Genomic DNA, 19,527 nt, shown 5'->3' with positions numbered 1-19,527 from the left:
AAGAGGTGTTCTATGCTACAGCTATGAAAATATTCCATTTATTAACATGAATCCTATATCTCAGAAAGTACGTAAATCCGGAACCAATTAAACGCTCTAGCCGAGGTCAGAGTTCAGCAGCATCTCCTCAGCTCGGCACTTCCTGTGCTAGCGAGGCGAGAGATGCACGGTTTCCACCTCCTCCAAGCGCACCGCACGCCATACTTCTTCACTAGCTAGTCGTTTACATTGACACGTGATGATGATGATGATGGTGTTGTAAGTGGGCGGCTTGGTGCGCCGCACTTGAACAGGTGCGCTGCCAAGAGACGTTACGATAAATGTTGGCGTGACGGTGAGGAATAGGAAGACGATGGATAAGTTTGGTTCCAATGAGAACGAGACACCATGACTATTTAACATTTAATTCAAAGGTATTCAATTGTATTGAGTTGTGGACTCGTATAGAGCAGCTACACACAATAACCAGCACATGGAGCTTTCTAGATCTTCCACAATCTGCACCTATTCCAGATGTATTTATTTAGATTTTGTTTCGTTTCCACAAAAAAGGTCTGTTTTTAAAGTATTCCACTCATTTCCCGCCTTCTGGTTACTTCAAGATGTCTGTCAATGGTAATGGTCTATTTGGTAATAGGAGTGTCAAGGTGACTATAGGGGTGTTATTCCATGTCTATAGGCTCTAATAATGTTAAAAAGTATATTTAGGAGGTTTTCAACAGTTTTGTCTTATGTATTTTCTTTTGTGTCGAGTCTATTTGGTAATACGAGTGTAAAGGTGACTATAGGGGTGTTATTTCATGTCTAGAGGGCTCTAGTGATGTTAAATATGTGTATTTATAGGGTAGTAAACAGTCATCTTATGTCTTATTTTCTCTTACTATGTCTACTATATTGTGTAATAGGAGTGCAAAGGTGACTATAGGGGTGTTATTTCATGTCCAGAGGCTCTAATAATGTTACAAAGCATATTTAGAAGGTTTTCAACAGTTTTGTTTTGTGTCTTATTTTCTCTTATGTCTACTATATTGTGTAGTAGCAATGCACTTTTTAACACTATTAGAGCATTGTAGACACAACTACACCCCTATAGTCACCTTTACACTCCTATTATCCAATATAGTAGACATAACAAGAGAAAATAAGACATGGAAAATCAGTTAACCACCTTCTAAATACACTTTTGAATACTATTAGAGCCCACTAGACATGAACTAACACCCCTATAGTCACCTTTACACTCATATTACCCAATGAAGTAGATATAACAAGAGAGAAATAAGACATAGAAAATCTGTTTACCACCTTCTAAATACCCTTTTAAACACTATTAGAGCCTTGTAGACATGAAGTAACACCCCTACAGTCACCTTTACATAGAAAAAGAAAATTTGTTTGCCACCTTCTAAATACCCTTTTAAACACTATTAGAGCCTTGTAGACATGAAGTAACACCCATATAGTCACCTTTACTCATTACCCAATATTGTAGACACAACAAGAGAAAATAAGACATAGAAAATCTGTTTACCACCTTCTAAATACACTATTTAATACTATTAGAGCCCCTAGTAAGTAACACCCCTATAGTCACGTTTACATTGCTAGTGTCAAGGTGACTATAGGGGTGTTATTTCACGTCTAGAGGCTCTAATAATGTTACAAAGCATATTTAGAAGGTTGTCACCAGTTTTGTTTTGTCTTATTTTCTCTTATGTCTACTATATTGTGTAGTAGCAATGTACTTTTTAATACTATTAGAGCCTTGTAGACACAACTAACACCCCTATAGTCACCTTTACACTCATTACCCAATATTGTAGACACAACAAGAGAAAATAAGACATAGAAAATCTGTTTACCACCTTTTAAATTCACTTTTTAATACTATTACTGAGTGTATAGGTGACTTTAGGGGTGTTATTTCATGTCTGGAGGCTCTAATAATGTTACAAAACATATTTAGAAGGTTGTCAACAGTTTTGTTTTGTGTCTTATTTTCTCTTATGTCTACTATATTGCGTAATAGGAGTGTAACGGTGACTATAGGGGTGTTACTTCATGTCTAGAGGCTCTAATCATGTTACAAAGCATATTTAGAAGGTTGTCACCAGTTTTGTTTTGTGTCTTATTTTCTTTTATGTCTACTATATTGCGTCGTAGCAATGTAAAGGTGACTATAGGGGTGCTCTTTCATGTCTAGAGTCTCTAATAATGTTACAAAGCATATTTAGAAGGTTGTTTTGTGTCTTATTTTCTCTTATGTCTACTATATTGCGTTGTAGCAATGTAAAGATGACTATAGGGGTGCTATTTCATGTCTAGAGTCTCTAATAATGTTACAAAGCATATTTACAAGGTTGTCACCAGTTTTGTTTTGTGTCTTATTTTATCTTATGTCTACTATATTGCGTAGTAGCAATGTAAAGGTGACTAAGGCAACAACAGCAACGAAACGACTACAGGAAGTAGTTTGCCATTCCTCATTCATTTTTTAATTTGCCACCTAAGAGGCCGCCACTCTGCCGGCGTGTAAATAATTTATAGAAATGTTTAAACTCCCAATTAAACGGAGCAGCGGGGGAGGGAAGAGCCCCCTGCCCCCCCCCCCCCCTCCCCCTCCTTCCCCACCCGCTGATCTATTCATTAGTAATAATGGCTGACATTAATGGGGCCGGATCACATGGAGGAGGCTGCAGTGTGACTCACCATCCATTAAGTTAACGAGCGGGAGGACGAAAGTTTATATTGAACGCGTCTTCATGCGACACTTGTAGCGAGACGCATGCTTTTACTGCTGAGTGGGAGGGGGGGGCTGTCGTCCGCCACCGTGGGAGGGGCTTCTACTAGCTGCAGATGTCGGTCAATCAGTTTCATTCCAAAGCTGAGCAACGCTTTGGAATTTGTTGATTGAATGCATGATTAGAGCTCTCTAGATGTGAAATAACACCCCTATAGTACATTTACACTCATTTTACCCAAAATAAAAGAAATAATCGGATCAAGTAAAATACATTATACAGAAAAAATAGTGTTTGACCTTCTAAATATGCTTTTTAACATGATTAGAGCCTTCTAGATGTGAAATAACACCCCTATAGTACATTTACACTCATTTTACCCAATATAGAAGACATAATAGAATGAAATAAAATACATTATACAAAGAAAACTATTATATGACCTTCTAAATATGCTTTTAAACATGATTAGAGCCCCCTAGATGTGCAATAACACCCCTATAGTACATTTACACTCATTTTACCCAAAATAAAAGAAATAATAGTATAAAATAAAATACATTATACAGAGAAAAAATAGTGTTTGACCTTCTAAATATGCTTTTTAACATGATTAGAGCCCTCTAGATGTGAAATAACACCCCTATAGTACAGTTACTTATTTTACCCTAAATAAAATAAATAATAGTATAAAATAAAATACATTATAGAGAGAAAAAATAGTGTTTGACCTTCTAAATATGCTTTTTAACATGATTAGAGCCCTCTAGATGTGAAATAACACCCCTATAGTACATTTACACTCCTTTTACCCAATATAGAAGACATAATAGGATGAAATAAAATACATTATACAAAGAAAAGTGTTATATGACCTTCTAAATGGGCTTTTTAACTTGATTAGAGCCCTCTAGAGGTGCTGCATTGACGTCAGCCCCTGGCTCCCTCTGGTGGGCAGCGCTTTATACTGTCATTTTCTTATGCGTTTTATGCTCCTCCAATGAAATAATTTCATCAAACTCATTCTGAACTTGTATTGGTACATGTTTGTATATTTCCGAAGTGTAACATTTGAGTGTTAAGTTGCTGTGTGATGAATTAAATGTTTGTAAGATGATACCGTGAGTTAGACTGTGACTTCCTCCTGATTGGTTCTTCAACTGCGTGTCCTCAGGGCTTCCTGAAGAGCGAGCGCGTCTCCAAGATGGTCCAGGGCGGCGGCTGCTCCGCCGGCGACTTCCGCGAGGTCTTCAAGAAGAACATCGAGCGCCGCGTCCGCAGCCTGCCGGAGATCGACGGGCTGAGCAAGGAGACGGTGCTGACCGCCTGGATCGCCAAGTACGACGCCATCTACCGCGGCGACGAGGACATGAGGCGCCAGCCCCAGCGGGCCCACCTGGGGGCCGTGTCGGAGCTCATCCTCAGCAAGGAGCAGCTCTACGAGATGTTCCAGCAGATCCTCGGCGTCCGCAAGTTTGAGCACCAGCTGCTCTACAACGCCTGCCAGGTGGGCGGCCATCTTTGTCACACATCTGTCAAAGGGCGGGGTGGAGGTTTTGGAACTAGCTTCCAAACTAGCTTCTGAAACTAGCTTCCACAACACCTTCTCAAGTATCAAAGGTGAAGTCACTAGTATTAGTTGTACTCGTTTTAAAGGAGTAATAATTACTTAGGAGTATATATGATATCAGGTTGCAATATAAATTCATGTAGTATGTTGTACTTTTCTGATATGGATGAGTGGATGGATGAGTGGATGGATGAGTGGATGAATGAGTGGATGGATGGATGGATGGATGAGTGGATGAGTGGATGAGTGGATGGATGGATGGATGAGTGAATGAGTGGATGAATGGATGGATTGGTGGATGAATGAGTGAATGGACGGATGGTTGAATGAATGAGTGGATGGATGGATGAATGAATTAATTAATGAATGGATGGATAATGGATGAATGGATGGGTGGATGAGTGGATGGATGGATGGACAGACGGATGGATGAATGAGTGAATGACTGGCTGAATGAGTGGATAGACGAATGGATGAATGAATGGATGAATGAGTGGATGGATTGGTGGATGAATGAGTGGATGGACAGATGGTTGAATGAATGAGTGGATGGATGGATGAATGAGTTGATGGATGAATGAGTGGATGGATGAATGATGGATGGATGGGTGGATGAATGAGTGGATGGACGGATGGATGAATGAATGAGTGAATGAATGAGTGGATGGATGGATGATTGAATGAGTGAATGAATGGATGAATGAGTGGATGGACGGATGGATGATTGAATGAGTGGATGGACGGACGGACGGACGGACGGATGGATGAATGAGTGAGTGAATGAATGGATGAATGAATGGATGGACGGATGGTTGAATGAATGAATGAACGAATGGATAATGGATGAATGAGTGGATGACGGGTGGATGGATGAATGAGTGGATGGATGAATGGATGATGGATGGATGGGTGGATGGATGAATGAGTGGATGGATTGGTGGATGAATGAGTGGATGGACGGATGGTTGAATGAATGAATGAACGAATGGATAATGGATGAATGAGTGGATGACTGATGAATGGATAAATGAGTGGATGGATGGATGGGTGGATGAATGATGGATGAATGAGTGGCTGGGTGGATGAATGGGTGGATGGATGGATGGATGGATGATGAATGAATGGATGGATGAATGATGGATGAATGATGGATGAATGATGAATGAATGGATGTCATCACATATCAGCATCCATGAAGAAGATCTAAGGTGATTGCCATGTTTGCAGTATGCCAGCGTTGAGCTGCTTGGATTCATTCCTTTATTTTGCAGCTAAATGCTTCCTGTTGCTAAGCGACCAATTGGAGGGCCGAGCCCCTGCAGGAAGACGTGACTGCTAGCGTGTGCATCAGGTTCAGTCAACTTGGAGACTCAAACTGTCTTCTAAAGCTTGGCAGCGACAATGAAAGGTCACGGGTTGTTAGCTTGCGTTCATTAGCATTCCGCTTTGGAATCATTCTTCCTCAATGTGTCATGTGACCCTTTGGCTTGTCAAATAGCTTTTCTTCTATACCTAGTACCCCTATAATACCCCTATAGTACATTTGTACTCCTATTACCCAATATAGAAGAAATAATTGTATAATGTATTATATTTTATCCTGAGAAAATTTGTGTTTGACCTTCTAAATATGCTTTTTAACATGATTAGAGCCCTCTAGATATGAAATAACACCCCTATAGTACATTTACACTAATCTTACCGTAAATATAAGAAATAATAGAAAAAAATAAAATACATTATACAGAGAAGAAATGTGTATGAACTTCTAAATTTGCTTTTTAACATGATTAGAGCCCTCTAGATGTGAAATAACACCCCTATAGTACAGTTACACTCATTTTACCCACAATAAAAGAAATAATAGGATAAAATAATTATACATTATACAGACAAAAAAATGTGTATGACCTTCTAAATATGCTTTTTAACATGATTAGAGCCCTCTAGATGTGAAATAACACCCCTATAGTACATTTGTACTCCTATTACCCAATATAGAAGAAATAATTGTCTAATGTATTATATTTTATCCTGAGAAAATTTGTGTTTGACCTTCTAAATATGCTTTTTAACATGATTAGAGCCCTCTAGATATGAAATAACACCCCTATAGTCACCTTTACACTCATTTTATCCAAAATAAAAGAAATAGTAGGAAAAAATAAAATACATTATACAGAAAAAAGGCGATTTTTTTTCAGATTTTTTAGAAATTTTCGCTGTTTTCGTTCCAGCTGGACAACGTGGACGAGCAGGCGGCTCAGATCCGCAGGGAGCTGGATGGGCGGCTGCAGCTGGTAGAGAGGATGGCCAGGGTGAGAATCCAAAGTTAAAATATTATGGGAATAAAGTCTTAAAATGGCTCCAATCAGCGTTTGGTACCTCGTCGTGTTTGCCCTGCAGGAGAGGAGACACCCCAAGTTTGTGTCCGCCGACATGGACGTCCTCTACTTGGAGGAACTGCGATCCTCCATCAACCTGCTGATGGCCAACCTGGAGAGCCTTCCCGTGTCCAAAGGAGGACCAGACTTCAAGCAGAAGCTCAAACGCTCCTCCATGAACAACTCCTTCTTGGACCTGGGGGACGATGCCGACGTGCTGTCCAAGTCGGACGTTCTGCTATCCTTCAATGTGGAGGTGATGCTAGTGCGTTAGCATGCCGCTTCATCAATCATCACCGGCTGAACTGAGCTTTCTTGTTAGCTCGTGATCGTGGAGGTCCAGGGTCTGAAGTCGGTGGCTCCAAACAGGATCGTTTACTGCACCATGGAGGTGGAAGGAGGAGAGAAACTACAGACGGACCAGGCTGAGGCCTCCAGACCACAGTGAGCTCATTTCACGTTACTCTTGCAGACCAATCAATGACCGCAGTGAGCATTGAAAACCTCTTTAGCACCCTCTAAAGACACTTATTAAACATCATTAGAGCCCTCTAGACATGAAATAACACCCCTATAGTCACCCTTACACTCTTGTAACCCAATATAGTAGACATGATAAGAGAAAATAAGACAGAAAACATCTTTAGCACCTTCTAAAGACAATTTTTAAACATCATTAGAGCCCTCTAGACATGAAATAACACCCCTATAGTCACCCTTACACTCTTGTTACCCAATATAGTAGACATAATAAGAGAAAATAAGACAGAAAACATCTTTAGCACCTTCTAAAGACACGTTTTTAAAGACCATTAGAGCCCTCTAGACATGACATAACACCCCTATAGTCACCCTTACACTCTTGTTATCCAATATAGTAGACATAATAAGAGAAAATAAGACAGAAAACCTGTTCACATCTTCTAAATACACTTTAAAAAAATAATTAGAGCCCTCTAGACATGAAATAACACCCCTATAGTCGCCCTTACACTCCTGTTACCCAATATAGTAGACATAATAAGAAAAAATAAGACAGAAAACCTGTTTACCACCTTCTAAATAGACTTTTTCAACATTATTAGAGCCCTCTAGACATGAAATAACACCCCTATAGCCAACTTTACACTCCTGTTAGCAATATAGTAGACATAATAAGAGAAAATAAGACAGAAAAGCTGTTTACAACCTTTTAAATACACGTTTAAAACATAATTAGAGCCCTCTTGACATGAAATAACACCCCTATAGCCACCTGTACACTCTTATTACCCAATATAGTAGACATAATAAGAGAAAATAAAACAGAAAACCTGTTTACCACCTTCTAAATAGACATTTTAAACATAATTACAGCCCTGTAGACATGAAATAATACCACTATAGCACCTTTACACTCCTGTTACCCAATATAGTAGACATAATAAGAGAAAATAAGACAGAAAAGCTGTTTACAACCTTTTAAATACACTTTTAAAACATAATTAGAGCCGTCTTGACATGAAATAACACCCCTATAGTCACCCTTACACTCCTGTTATCCAATGTAGGAGACATAATAAAAGAAAATAAGACAGAAAACCTGTTTACAACCTTTTAAATACACTTTTAAAACTTAATTACAGCCCTCTAAACATGAAATAATACCACTATCGTCACCTTTACACTCCTATGACCCAATATAGTTGACATAATAAGAGAAAATAAGACAAAAACATGTGTACCACCTTCTAAATGCCCTTTTTAAACATAATTAGAGCCCTCTAGACATGAAATAACACCCCTATAGTCACCTTTACACTCTTATTACCCAATATAGTAGACACAATAAGAGAAAATAAGACAGAAAAGCTGTTTACAACCTTTTAAATACACGTTTAAAACATAATTAGAGCCCTCTTGACATGAAATAACACCCCTATAGTCACCTTTATACTCCTATTACCCAACATAGTAGACATAATAAGAGAAAATAAGACAGAAAACCTGTTAAAGCTTTTTAAACACATTTTTTATACATAATTAGAGCCTTCTAGACTTGAAATAACACCCCTATAGCCACCTTTACACTCCTGTTACCCAATATAGTAGACATAATAAGAGAAAATAAGACAGAAAACCTGTTTTTAATCTACTTTATATTTGTGATTAATCTGATTAACCCTTGTATTATGTTACGGGTCAATTTGACCCGTTTCAGTTTTTGTGTTGACCAAAGTACTGTTTATCCTTTCTTTTTCTTCATGAAATTTTGTGACTTTTCCTCATCTAGGGTCATGAACACAAAAACTGAAACGGGTCAAATTGACCCGTAACATAATACAAGGTTAACTAGCATGATTTGTTAACAAATCATGCTAGCATAACTAGCATGATTTGTTATCATGCTAGCATAACTAGCATAACAAATGCTAATGCTAGCATAACAAATCATGCTAGCATAACTAGCATGATGCTAGCATAACTAGCATGATTTGTTATCATGCTAGCATAACTAGCATGATTTGTTAACAAATCATGCTAGTTAACCTTGTATTATGTTACGGGTCAATTTGACCCGTTTCAGTTTTTGTGTTCATGACCCTAGATGAGGAAAAGTCACAAAATTTCATGAAGAAAAAGAAAGGAGAAACAGTACTTTGGTCAACACAAAAACTGAAACGGGTCAAACTGACCCGTAACATAATACAAGGGTTAAAAATTGTAATCATGTGACAGCCCTAATTCTTGGACAAAAAGCATCCTAGGTTCTGTGTCATTCAATTATTGGCCGCTAGGTGTCGCCAAAGAAACCAAAACCAGCTCATTTTTAAGGTAAAGGCAGCAAGTTTGCAGTAGCAGCAAAACTATGGGTTCATAATTTTGATGCTTTTTTTTTTGCCATGTTTGCTTCAGTAAATAAATTCCTACTCTGCACCTTCTCCAGTCACCAAAAGGAGCTCCTCCAAGGTCTCTTCATCTTCACTGCTCGGCTGTGGTTGGCTTTGGATGCCCTGCAGACGGCAGGGGGTTCTGGCACTAATGAGGCTGCCCTTTTATGACCTACTGCTCCTGCTGCTGCTCCTCCACTTTCTATTTGCTATTTTTAATTGTGCTCCCGAAATATCCAAACGCAGCCAATTAGTGGATTGCATCCTAACCAGCTGCTTTCTCGTCAGCTGGAACACACGCCTGCACTTCATTAGGCCCTTTGGTTCCACAGACAACACAATTGGACGCAATTATACCTCTGTGATATTGGCTGATGACATCACAAGAAGAAACCCTAGTATACAGCATAGAAAACACGTTTAAACCCTTCAAAGTACGCTTTGTAACATGATTAGAGCCCTCCAGACACAAAGTAACATCCCTATAATCACCTTGAACTTTGATATAGTGGACATAAGAGAACATAAGACACAGGAAACCTGTTTACGACCTTTTAACTATGCTGTTTCACATTATTAGAGCCCTCTAAACATGAAATAACACCCCTATAGTCACCTTTACACTCCTATTACCTAATATAGTAGACATAATAAGAATAAATTAGACATACAAAACCTGTTTGCAACCTTGTAGAGATAACATAGACATCTCTAGACATGAAATAACATCCCTGTAATCTCAATTACGCAATATAGTTGACATAAAAGAAAATAAGACATAAGACACAGAAACATTAGAAACATTAGAACTCTCTAGACATGAAATAACACCCCTATAGTCATCTTTACACACCCAATATAGTAGACATATTAAGACAAAATAAGACATAATCCCCTTACCCAATATAGTAGACGTGATAAGAGAAAATATGACATGGTTACAATCTTCTAAATACAGATTACGCATTAGAGCCCTCTAGACATGAAATAGCACCCCTATAGTCATATTTACACTCCCATTACCCAATATAGTAGACATAATAAGAGAAAATAAGACATAGAACATCTGTTTACAATCTTCTGAATCCAGATTTCACATTAGAGCCCACTGGATATGAAATAGCACCCCTATAGTCACCTTTACACTCCCAATACCCAATATAGTAGACATAATAAAAGGAAATAAGACATAATCCCATTACCCAATATAGTAGACATGATAAAAGGAAATAAGACATAATCCCATTACCCAATATAGTAGACATAATAAGAGGAAATAAGACATAATCCCATTACCCAATATAGTGGACATAATAAGAGGAAATAAGACATAATCCCCTTACCCAATATAGTAGACATGATAAAAGAAAATAAGACATAATCCCATTACCCAATATAGTAGGCATGATAAAAGAAAATAAGACATAATCCCATTACCCAATATAGTAGAAGAATAAAATAAGAATAAAAGAAAATAAGACATGTTTACAATCTTGTAAATGCAGATTCGGCATTAGAGCCCTTTGGACATGAAATAGCACCCCTATAGTCACCTTCCCACTCCCATCAGGAAGTTGTATTGTGGTGTGAGATGTTGCCAAGGTGTCGGTGCTCTGTGTATTCCAGGTGGACCACCCAGGGGGACTTCTCCACGTCTCATCCTCTGCCCTCCGTCAAGGTCAAGCTCTTCATGGAGAGCACAGGTGTCCTGGCCCTGGAGGACAAGGAACTGGGTCGAGTGAGTCCGTGGCACCACCTCAATCAGAGTTCCAGAGTGGAACAGATGTTTGCTTCCGTTCCCTCCAGGTGGTCCTGACCCCCACCAGCAACGGGCCCAAGCAGGCGGAGTTCCACCGCATGGTCGTCCCCAAGAGCAGCCAGGACACGGAGCTGAAGATCAAACTGGCGGTCCGCATGGACAAGCCCCCCAACTTGAAGCACAGCGGGTGAGTGTGTTTAACGTTGATCATTTGTCTCCCCCTGCTGGCTGAGGGGGGGACGGCAACATCCACATTACAGCTAAAGCAGCCCACACCATGCACACACTATATACTCTACACACCTACTCTACCCGGTAGGCAAACTGAGGAGCCAGGGACACACGTTGTCCGGTCTAGCTGCCTTTCAGGGGCGGAGCTTCCTCAGTACCCCTGAAGCAGGGGGAAGGTTCTAATGTTAAAAAAACGTATTTAGAAGGTCGCAAGGTCTCTTATTATGTCTACTATATTGGGTAATAGGAGTGTAAATGTCACTATAGGGGTGTTATTTTATGTCGAGAGGTCTCTAATCATGGAAAATGTGTATTTAGAACGTGTTAAACAAGGTACCCATTGCTATATTTCTCTTCTTATGGCTACTATATTGGATAATAGGAGTGTAAATGTGACTATAGGGGTGTTATTTCATATCTTCAGGTCTCTAATCATGGAAAAATTGTTTTTAAAAGGTGTTAAACAAGTTTTCTTTTGATTTATTTCTCTTCTTATGTCTACTATATTGGATAATAGGAGTGTAATTGTGACTATAGGGGTGTTATTTTATGTCGAGAGGTCTCTAATCATGGAAAATGTGTATTTAGAAGGTGGTAAACAAGTTTTCTATCTCTTTATTTCTCGACTATATTGGGTAAAAGGAGTGTAAATGTGACTATAGGGGTGTTATTTCATATCATGAGGTCTCTAATCATGGAAAAAGTGTATTTAAAAGGTGTTACACAAGTTTCCTAATGCTTTATTTCTCTTCTTATGTCTACTATATTGGGCAATAAGAGTGTAAATGTGACTATAGGGGTGTTATTTCATATCTTGAGGTCTCTAATCATGTAAAAAGTGTATTTAGAAGGCTGTAAACAAGTTTTCTTTTGTTTTATTTCTCTTATTATGTCTACTACATTGGGTTATAGGAGTATAAAGGTGACTATAGGGGTGTTATTTCATATCTAGAGGGCTCTAGTCATGTTAAAATGAAATTTATAAGGTTTTCTGTGCTATATGGCAACATACATTGTGGAAGTGTAGTTACAGTAGATAGGTATATATTTGAGCTTCTTGGTGGCACATAGATTATTATAACATATTCAAGGTTGTTGAAATTCCTTCAAATGATCTTTCCAATGTGTGGACATGCAGTTCTCCTGTCCCTCCAGGAGATGGCAGCAAGATATTGTTTTCAAATCTGCAAATCACTCTTTACTGCGGCATTTATGTGAAGCTGATATTCCCAAAGGATATCACCATCATGAACTCGATCTCACAAGAAATGATGTCTGAATCCTGAAGCTGACATGCGGAGGAATGTTGAAATATCCCAGAAATGTTTTGAAATTCGTTGGAAGCAGGAAGCGGTGGCAGACGGCCGATCCGCCACCGCTGCCACCTGAGCCATGTCACCCTGTCGAATAAGCAGCATGTTACAGTTTTGGAAAACGGGAAATGATTTTTCACCAGTAGGAATTCCCGGCCCATTCCCATTACACAATATAGTTGACATAAGAGAAAATAAGACATCTTCTGAATCTTCTGAATACAGTTTTTAACATTACAACTCTCCAGACATGAAATAACACCCCTATAGTCATCTTTACACTCCCAGTACCCAAAATAGTAGACATAAGAGGAAATAAGACATAATCCCATTAGATTAGATTAGATTAGATTAGATTCAACTTTATTGTTATTGCTCATGTCACTGGTACAGGGCAACAAAATGCAGTTAGCATCCAACCAGAAGTGCAATTTTATAAGTACATTAGTAGTAAGTATGGACAGATCTATTTAAATAAAACTATACAGGCTATGACTATGATACAGTGAGAATATGTACAGGGGTATAAATGACTATAATATGGCTATTGTAGATTATACAGATTATAAACAGTATGGATATGACAATATATAATAACAGTAATATGTACAGTATTGCAGTGAAGTGACTAGAGTAGAGTATGGTTATTGCGGATTATATAAATTATGAACAGCATGATCAATGAATCAACAAGATAGTATATGTACAATAGTACAATAGTGCAATGAAGTGATGGGGGGGGCATAGATCAGCGGGGGGATGTAAGTAGTGGAAGGGGTGGGCAATGGGGGGCAGACTTCAGCAAGGAGACAGCTGTTGGGAAAAAGCTGTTCCTGAACCTGGTGGTTCGTGTCCGTAAACTCCTATAGCGCCTCCCTGAGGGTAGGAGGGCAAACAGTCTGTGTGCTGGGTGGTGTGAGTCTTTGGCAATTACCCAATATAGTAGACGTAATAAGAGAAAATAAGACATGTTTACAACCTTCTAAATCCAGATTTCACATTAGAGCCCTCTGGATATGAAATAGCACCCCTATAGTCATCTTTACACTCCCATCACCCAATATAGTAGACATAATAAGACAAAATAAGACATTGAAAATCTGTTTACAATCTTCTAAATCCAGATTCACATTAGAGCCCTCTTGATATGAAATAGCACCCCTATAGTCATCTTTACACTCCTAAGACAAAATCCCATTACCCAATATAGCAGACATGATAAGACAAAATAAGACATAATCCCATTACCCAATATAGGAGACGTAATAAGACAAAATAAGACATAATCCCATTACCCAATATCGTAGACGTAATAAGACAAAATAAGACATAATCCCATTACCCAATATCGTAGACGTAATAAGACAAAATAAGACATAATCTCGTTACCCGATATAGTAGACGTAGTAAGACAAAATGAGACAATCCCATTACCCAATATAGTAGACGTAATAAGACATAATCCCATTACCCAATATAGTAGACATAATAAGACAAAATAAGACAATCCCATTACCCAATATAGTAGACATAATAAGACATAATCCCATTCCCCAATATAGTAGACATAATAAGACAAAATAAGACATAATCCCATTACCCAATATAGTAGACATAATATGACAAAAATAAGACACAATCCCATTACCCAATATAGTAGACATAATAAGACAACAATAAGACATAATCCCATTACCCAATATAGTAGACGTAATAAGACAAAATAAGACATAACCCCATCACCCAATATCGTAGACATAATAAGACAAAATAAGACATAATCCCATTTCCCCAATGTATGGAACATCCTATCATACCTACATGTGTTGCTTGAGTTTCATTTTTCACTGGCAGTGCTGGTAGTTCCATAATATGTCCACAAGGGGTCAGTGTGAAGCAGCCTGAGAGTCCCTGTGTGTTTTTTTTGAGGAGGGGGTGTTGAAATAAACTTTGTGATTTATTGCAGCGGAGAAACAAGCTCTTATTCACATGTGGAGTGTCTGTTTTTGTAGAAAGTACATTTAACTTTCATCGATCAAAGCTCGGGATGTGAGAGCAAAAAAAAAAGACTATACAGCGACTAAACCATGTAGGACAGAAAATATGATTTTTTTTTTCTGGGCTTGTTAAAGGGCGCATTGAAATGAATATTTACATTTCATCACGCTCTCCTCTCCAGCTCTCACTTACTTTGTCTAAGTGATGATTTGTTAGCCATGATTCTATTTTCTAACATATTTCATGGTCAAATGTGTTTTTTTTTTTCCCCCGGTACATGACACTAACATTACGAGTTTAAAAATAACACCAGTAAATAAGTGCAGGTTATTACAGCAGGAAATGAACAATAAAGTGAAGTAGATGATGGCAATGTTTGAAGATAAAAAAAACGGAAAAGAGGTGAAGCCGTGCGAAAATACACTGAAATTTAAAATGGTTAAAATGCTAACAGGCTAACAGTTAGCATGCTAACACCAAAAGTTCAGCAAAAGCATTCCTACATCATGCCATGTATATATAGGCCTTGAAACAGGAGTAAAATTGCCAAAATTCCTAAATGCTAACAGTTAGCATGATGGCACCTAGCAAGATAGCATTAAGTGGCGACGTGCCAAGGCAGTCCCATAGTGTCCCTGCATCATGCCATGTATGTATTTGCCTCAAAACATGAGTAAATTAGCTAAAATGCTAACATGCTAACACCAAAAGTTCAGCGAAAGCATTCCTACATCATGCCATGTATCTATATGTAGGCCTTGAAACAGGAGTAAAATAGCCCAAATTCCTAAATGTAAAAATGCTAACATGCTAACCGTTAACATGGTAGCATCTAGCAAGAAAGCACCAAGTCCCAAAAGTGTTAAGGCAGTCCCATAGTGTCCCTGCATCATGCTATGTGTATATTTGCCTCTAGACATGAGTAAATTAGCTAAAATGCTAACATGCTAACAGTTAGCATGCTAACACCAAAAGTGCAGCGAAAGCATTCCTACATAATGCCATGTGTGTATTTGCCTTTAGATATTGGTAAGTAAATTAGCAAAAATGCTAACATGCTAAAGGTCTGCATGCTAGCACCTAGTAGAAAGCACCAAGTCCCAAAAGTGTTAAGGCAGTCCCATAGTGTCCCTACACATTGTGTCCCGAGTGCATGCCCATAAGACACATTAGGCAATTAACCAGTTTGCCACCTTTTAACATCAGTAGAGCCCTCTAGACATGAAATAACACCCCTATAGTCACCTTTACACTCCACTTACCAATCACGCATATTGACCACCTTTTTCATTTCGTGTGTTCCAGGTATTTGTACGCACTGGGACATCGAGTCTGGAAGCGCTGGAAAAGGAGATACTTTGTTCTGGTTCAGGTAAGGTTCATTTGTTCCAGACCCAATCGTGGTTTGTCAGTTTCCTCCAAGTAGGATTTCTTATTTACAAAGTGAATATTTTGGTAGCGTGAGCATGATAAAACCTGTTTATCACCTTCTAAATACCCTTTTAAAAACATTATTAGAGCCTTCTAGACATAAAATAACACCCCTATAGTCTCCTTTACACTCCTATTACCCAATATAGTAGACATATTCAGAAAAAATAGGACATAAAAAACTGTTTACGACCTTCTAAATACACTTACCATTATTAGAGCCCTCTAGACACAAAATAACACCCCTATAGTCTCCTTTACACTCCATTACCTAATATTACGGACATATTCAGAAAAAATAGGACATAGAAAACCTGTTTACGACCTTCTAAATACACTTTTTAACATTATTAGAGCCCTCTAGACATGAAATAACACCCCTATAATCACCTTTACACTACCATTACCCAATATAGTCGACTTAATAAGAGAAACTAAGACATAGAAAACCGGTTTACGACCTTCTAAATACACTTTTTAACATGATTGGAGCTGTCTAGACATGAAATAACACCCCTATAATCACCTTTACACTCCCATTACCCAATATAGTAGACATAATAAGAGAAAATAAGACATAAAAAGCTTGTTTACTAGCTCTAAAGACACTTTTTAGCATTATTAGAGCCCTCTAGACATGAAATAACACCCCTATAGTCGTCTTTACAATCCTATTACCTACTATAGTAGACTAAGAATATGTAGAATAAGAGAAAATAAGACATAAGACGTCATGTAGCATTGTTGTTCTTTAATATTTCAATTTATGCTACTAAGGTATGTTATGATATTTATTATTATTGTATTATTATTATGTCATTTTGTTTTTGTGACGTTTTCTGAATTTGTCAGGGGCCAATAAAAAACAGCCACGGCACACAAATGGCCCCCGGGTCGCACTTTGAAAGCCATGGTTCTATTGCATGACATGAGAGTGTATGCGGTGTAGGAACTTGTGGCTAAAGCTAAGCTCACAGTACTGTATGTGTCAGTTAGCATTAGCATGCTATCTCCTATTTGCTGCTATAAACATCATGTTGGTGGTGTTGGTCCCCAGGTGAGCCAGTACACGTTCGCTATGTGCAGCTACAGAGAGAAGAAGGCGGAGCCTCAGGAGCTGATGCAGCTGGAGGGTTACACGGTGGACTACTGCGACCCCCAGCCGGGTAAGCCCACCTCCTGCCGCCCCCTGCTGGCAGACGCTGCAATGACACCACCTAACCGGCTGCTCTGGTTCAGGCCTCCATGGGGGCCACGTCTTCTTCAACGCCGTCAAGGAGGGCGACCTGGTGGTGTTCGCCTGCCAGGATGAGCAGGACCGGGTCCTGTGGGTCCAGGCCATGTACCGTGCCACCGGACAGTCCTACAAGCCCACGCCCCCTCCCCTGAGCAAGACCACCAACTGCAGACCGGGAGGCAAGAAGCCAGCCTCCCCCATAAGTAAGTGGACCTTCTTTGGCTGCCACTGACTTACCTATTTTACTACCCACAGAAAAGGCTTCAGGGTAAAGAGGGCAAAGTCGTACACTTACGAGGGTAAAGTCGTACACTTACGAGGGTAAAGTCGTACACTTACGAGGGTAAAGTAGCACACTTACGAGGGATGAAGTTGCACACTTATGAGGGTAATGTCTAAAGTCGCACACTTACGAGGGAAAAGTCGCACACTTACGAGGGAAAAGTCGCACACTTACGAGGGAAAAGTCGCACACTTACGAGGGTAAAGTCGTACACTTACGAGGGTAAAGTAGCACACTTACGAGGGATGAAGTTGCACACTTACGAGGGTAATGTCTAAAGTCGCACACTTACGAGGGAAAAGTCGCACACTTACGAGGGAAAAGTCGCACACTTACGAGGGAAAAGTCGCACACTTACGAGGGTAAAGTCGTACACTTACGAGGGTAAAGTAGCACACTTACGAGGGATGAAGTTGCACACTTATGAGGGTAATGTCTAAAGTCGCACACTTACGAGGGAAAAGTCGCACACTTACGAGGTAAAAGTCGCACACTTACGAGGGTAAAGTCTAAAGTCGCACACTTATGAGGGAAAAGTCGCACACTTATGAGGGTAAAGTCTAAAGTAGCACACGTACGAGGGATGAAGTTGCACACTTATGAGGGTAATGTCTAAAGGCGCACACTTATGAGGGATGAAGTCACACACTTACGAGGGATGAAGTCGCACACTTACGAGGGATGAAGTCGCACACTTACGAGGGATGAAGTCACACACTTACGAGGGTGAAGAAGTTGCACAAAAAGCAGCACCCTTATGAGGGTAAAGTCTAAAGTCGCACACTTACGAGGGACGAAGTCGCACACTTACGAGGGACGAAGTCGCACACTTACGAGGGACGAAGTCGCACACTTACGAGGGACGAAGTCGCACACTTACGAGGGACGAAGCCGCACACGTATGAGGGACGAAGCCGCACACGTACGAGGGACGAAGCCGCACACTTACGAGGGACGAAGCCGCACACTTACGAGGATAAAGTCGCACACTTACGAGGATAAAGTCTAAAGTCGCACACTTACGAGGGACGAAGTCGCACACTTACGAGGGACGAAGTCGCACACTTACGAGGGACGAAGCCGCACACTTACAAGGATGAGGCCGCACACTTACGAGGATAAAGTCGCACACTTACGAGGATAAAGTCGCACACTTACGAGGATAAAGTCGCACACTTACGAGGATAAAGTCTAAAGTTGCACACTTGTGAGGATAAAGTCGAAAGTCGCACACTTGTGAGGATAAAGTCTAAAGTCGCACACTTACGAGGATAAAGTCTAAAGTCGCACACTTACGAGGATAAAGTCTAAAGTCGCACACTTGTGAGGATAAAGTCTAAAGTCGCACACTTGTACACTTACGAGTGTGCGACTAATACACGGTGGTACTTGAAGTTGTGTAAGTACGTGAAGTACGTGAAGTACGTGAAGTAGTTAGCGATCTTTCCTCTCTCCTCTTCGTCTGCTTCTTCTTTTCGCCAGCAAGCCTCAATGCCCCCCCCGGGGGCCGCCACATTGTGAGATGAAGAGCTTCACGCTGAGAGACGATAACGCCGCCGTTTGCGAGGACGTGCTCTCGCCGCCGCTCGTTAGCGTCTAATAGGGAAAGATTGAAACGTTAATGGCGGCAGGTGCCGACAGGAAATACGAGGCGTCCATGAAACTGCTCTTAAGTGGCGTGTGCGTGCGTGTGCATGTGTGCGTGCACGC

The 19,527-nt window shown here is 39.8% G+C and overlaps 1 protein-coding gene across 4 annotated transcripts in view; it reads left to right on the top strand.

The window, feature by feature from the left end:
• cadps2 (Ca++-dependent secretion activator 2) overlaps positions 1-19,527 on the top strand; it is a 103,335-nt gene that overhangs the window by 13,232 nt on the left and 70,576 nt on the right. For all 4 annotated transcript variants that reach the window (XM_058086266.1, XM_058086265.1, XM_058086264.1 and 1 more), the window contains exons 3-11: positions 3,916-4,248; positions 6,549-6,629; positions 6,718-6,951; positions 7,018-7,139; positions 11,192-11,303; positions 11,372-11,511; positions 16,172-16,238; positions 17,355-17,463; positions 17,537-17,737. In XM_058086266.1, the coding sequence (XP_057942249.1) occupies positions 3,916-4,248; positions 6,549-6,629; positions 6,718-6,951; positions 7,018-7,139; positions 11,192-11,303; positions 11,372-11,511; positions 16,172-16,238; positions 17,355-17,463; positions 17,537-17,737 (1,399 nt within the window). The remainder of the gene's footprint in view (positions 1-3,915; positions 4,249-6,548; positions 6,630-6,717; positions 6,952-7,017; positions 7,140-11,191; positions 11,304-11,371; positions 11,512-16,171; positions 16,239-17,354; positions 17,464-17,536; positions 17,738-19,527) is intronic.

Source organism: Doryrhamphus excisus, chromosome 11 (genome assembly GCF_030265055.1).
Source record: "Doryrhamphus excisus isolate RoL2022-K1 chromosome 11, RoL_Dexc_1.0, whole genome shotgun sequence".
In the NCBI taxonomy this organism is placed as follows: Eukaryota; Metazoa; Chordata; class Actinopteri; order Syngnathiformes; family Syngnathidae; genus Doryrhamphus; species Doryrhamphus excisus.
Note: the sequence above shows the minus strand (reverse complement) of the source record. Positions and strands in the feature narration are given on the sequence as shown.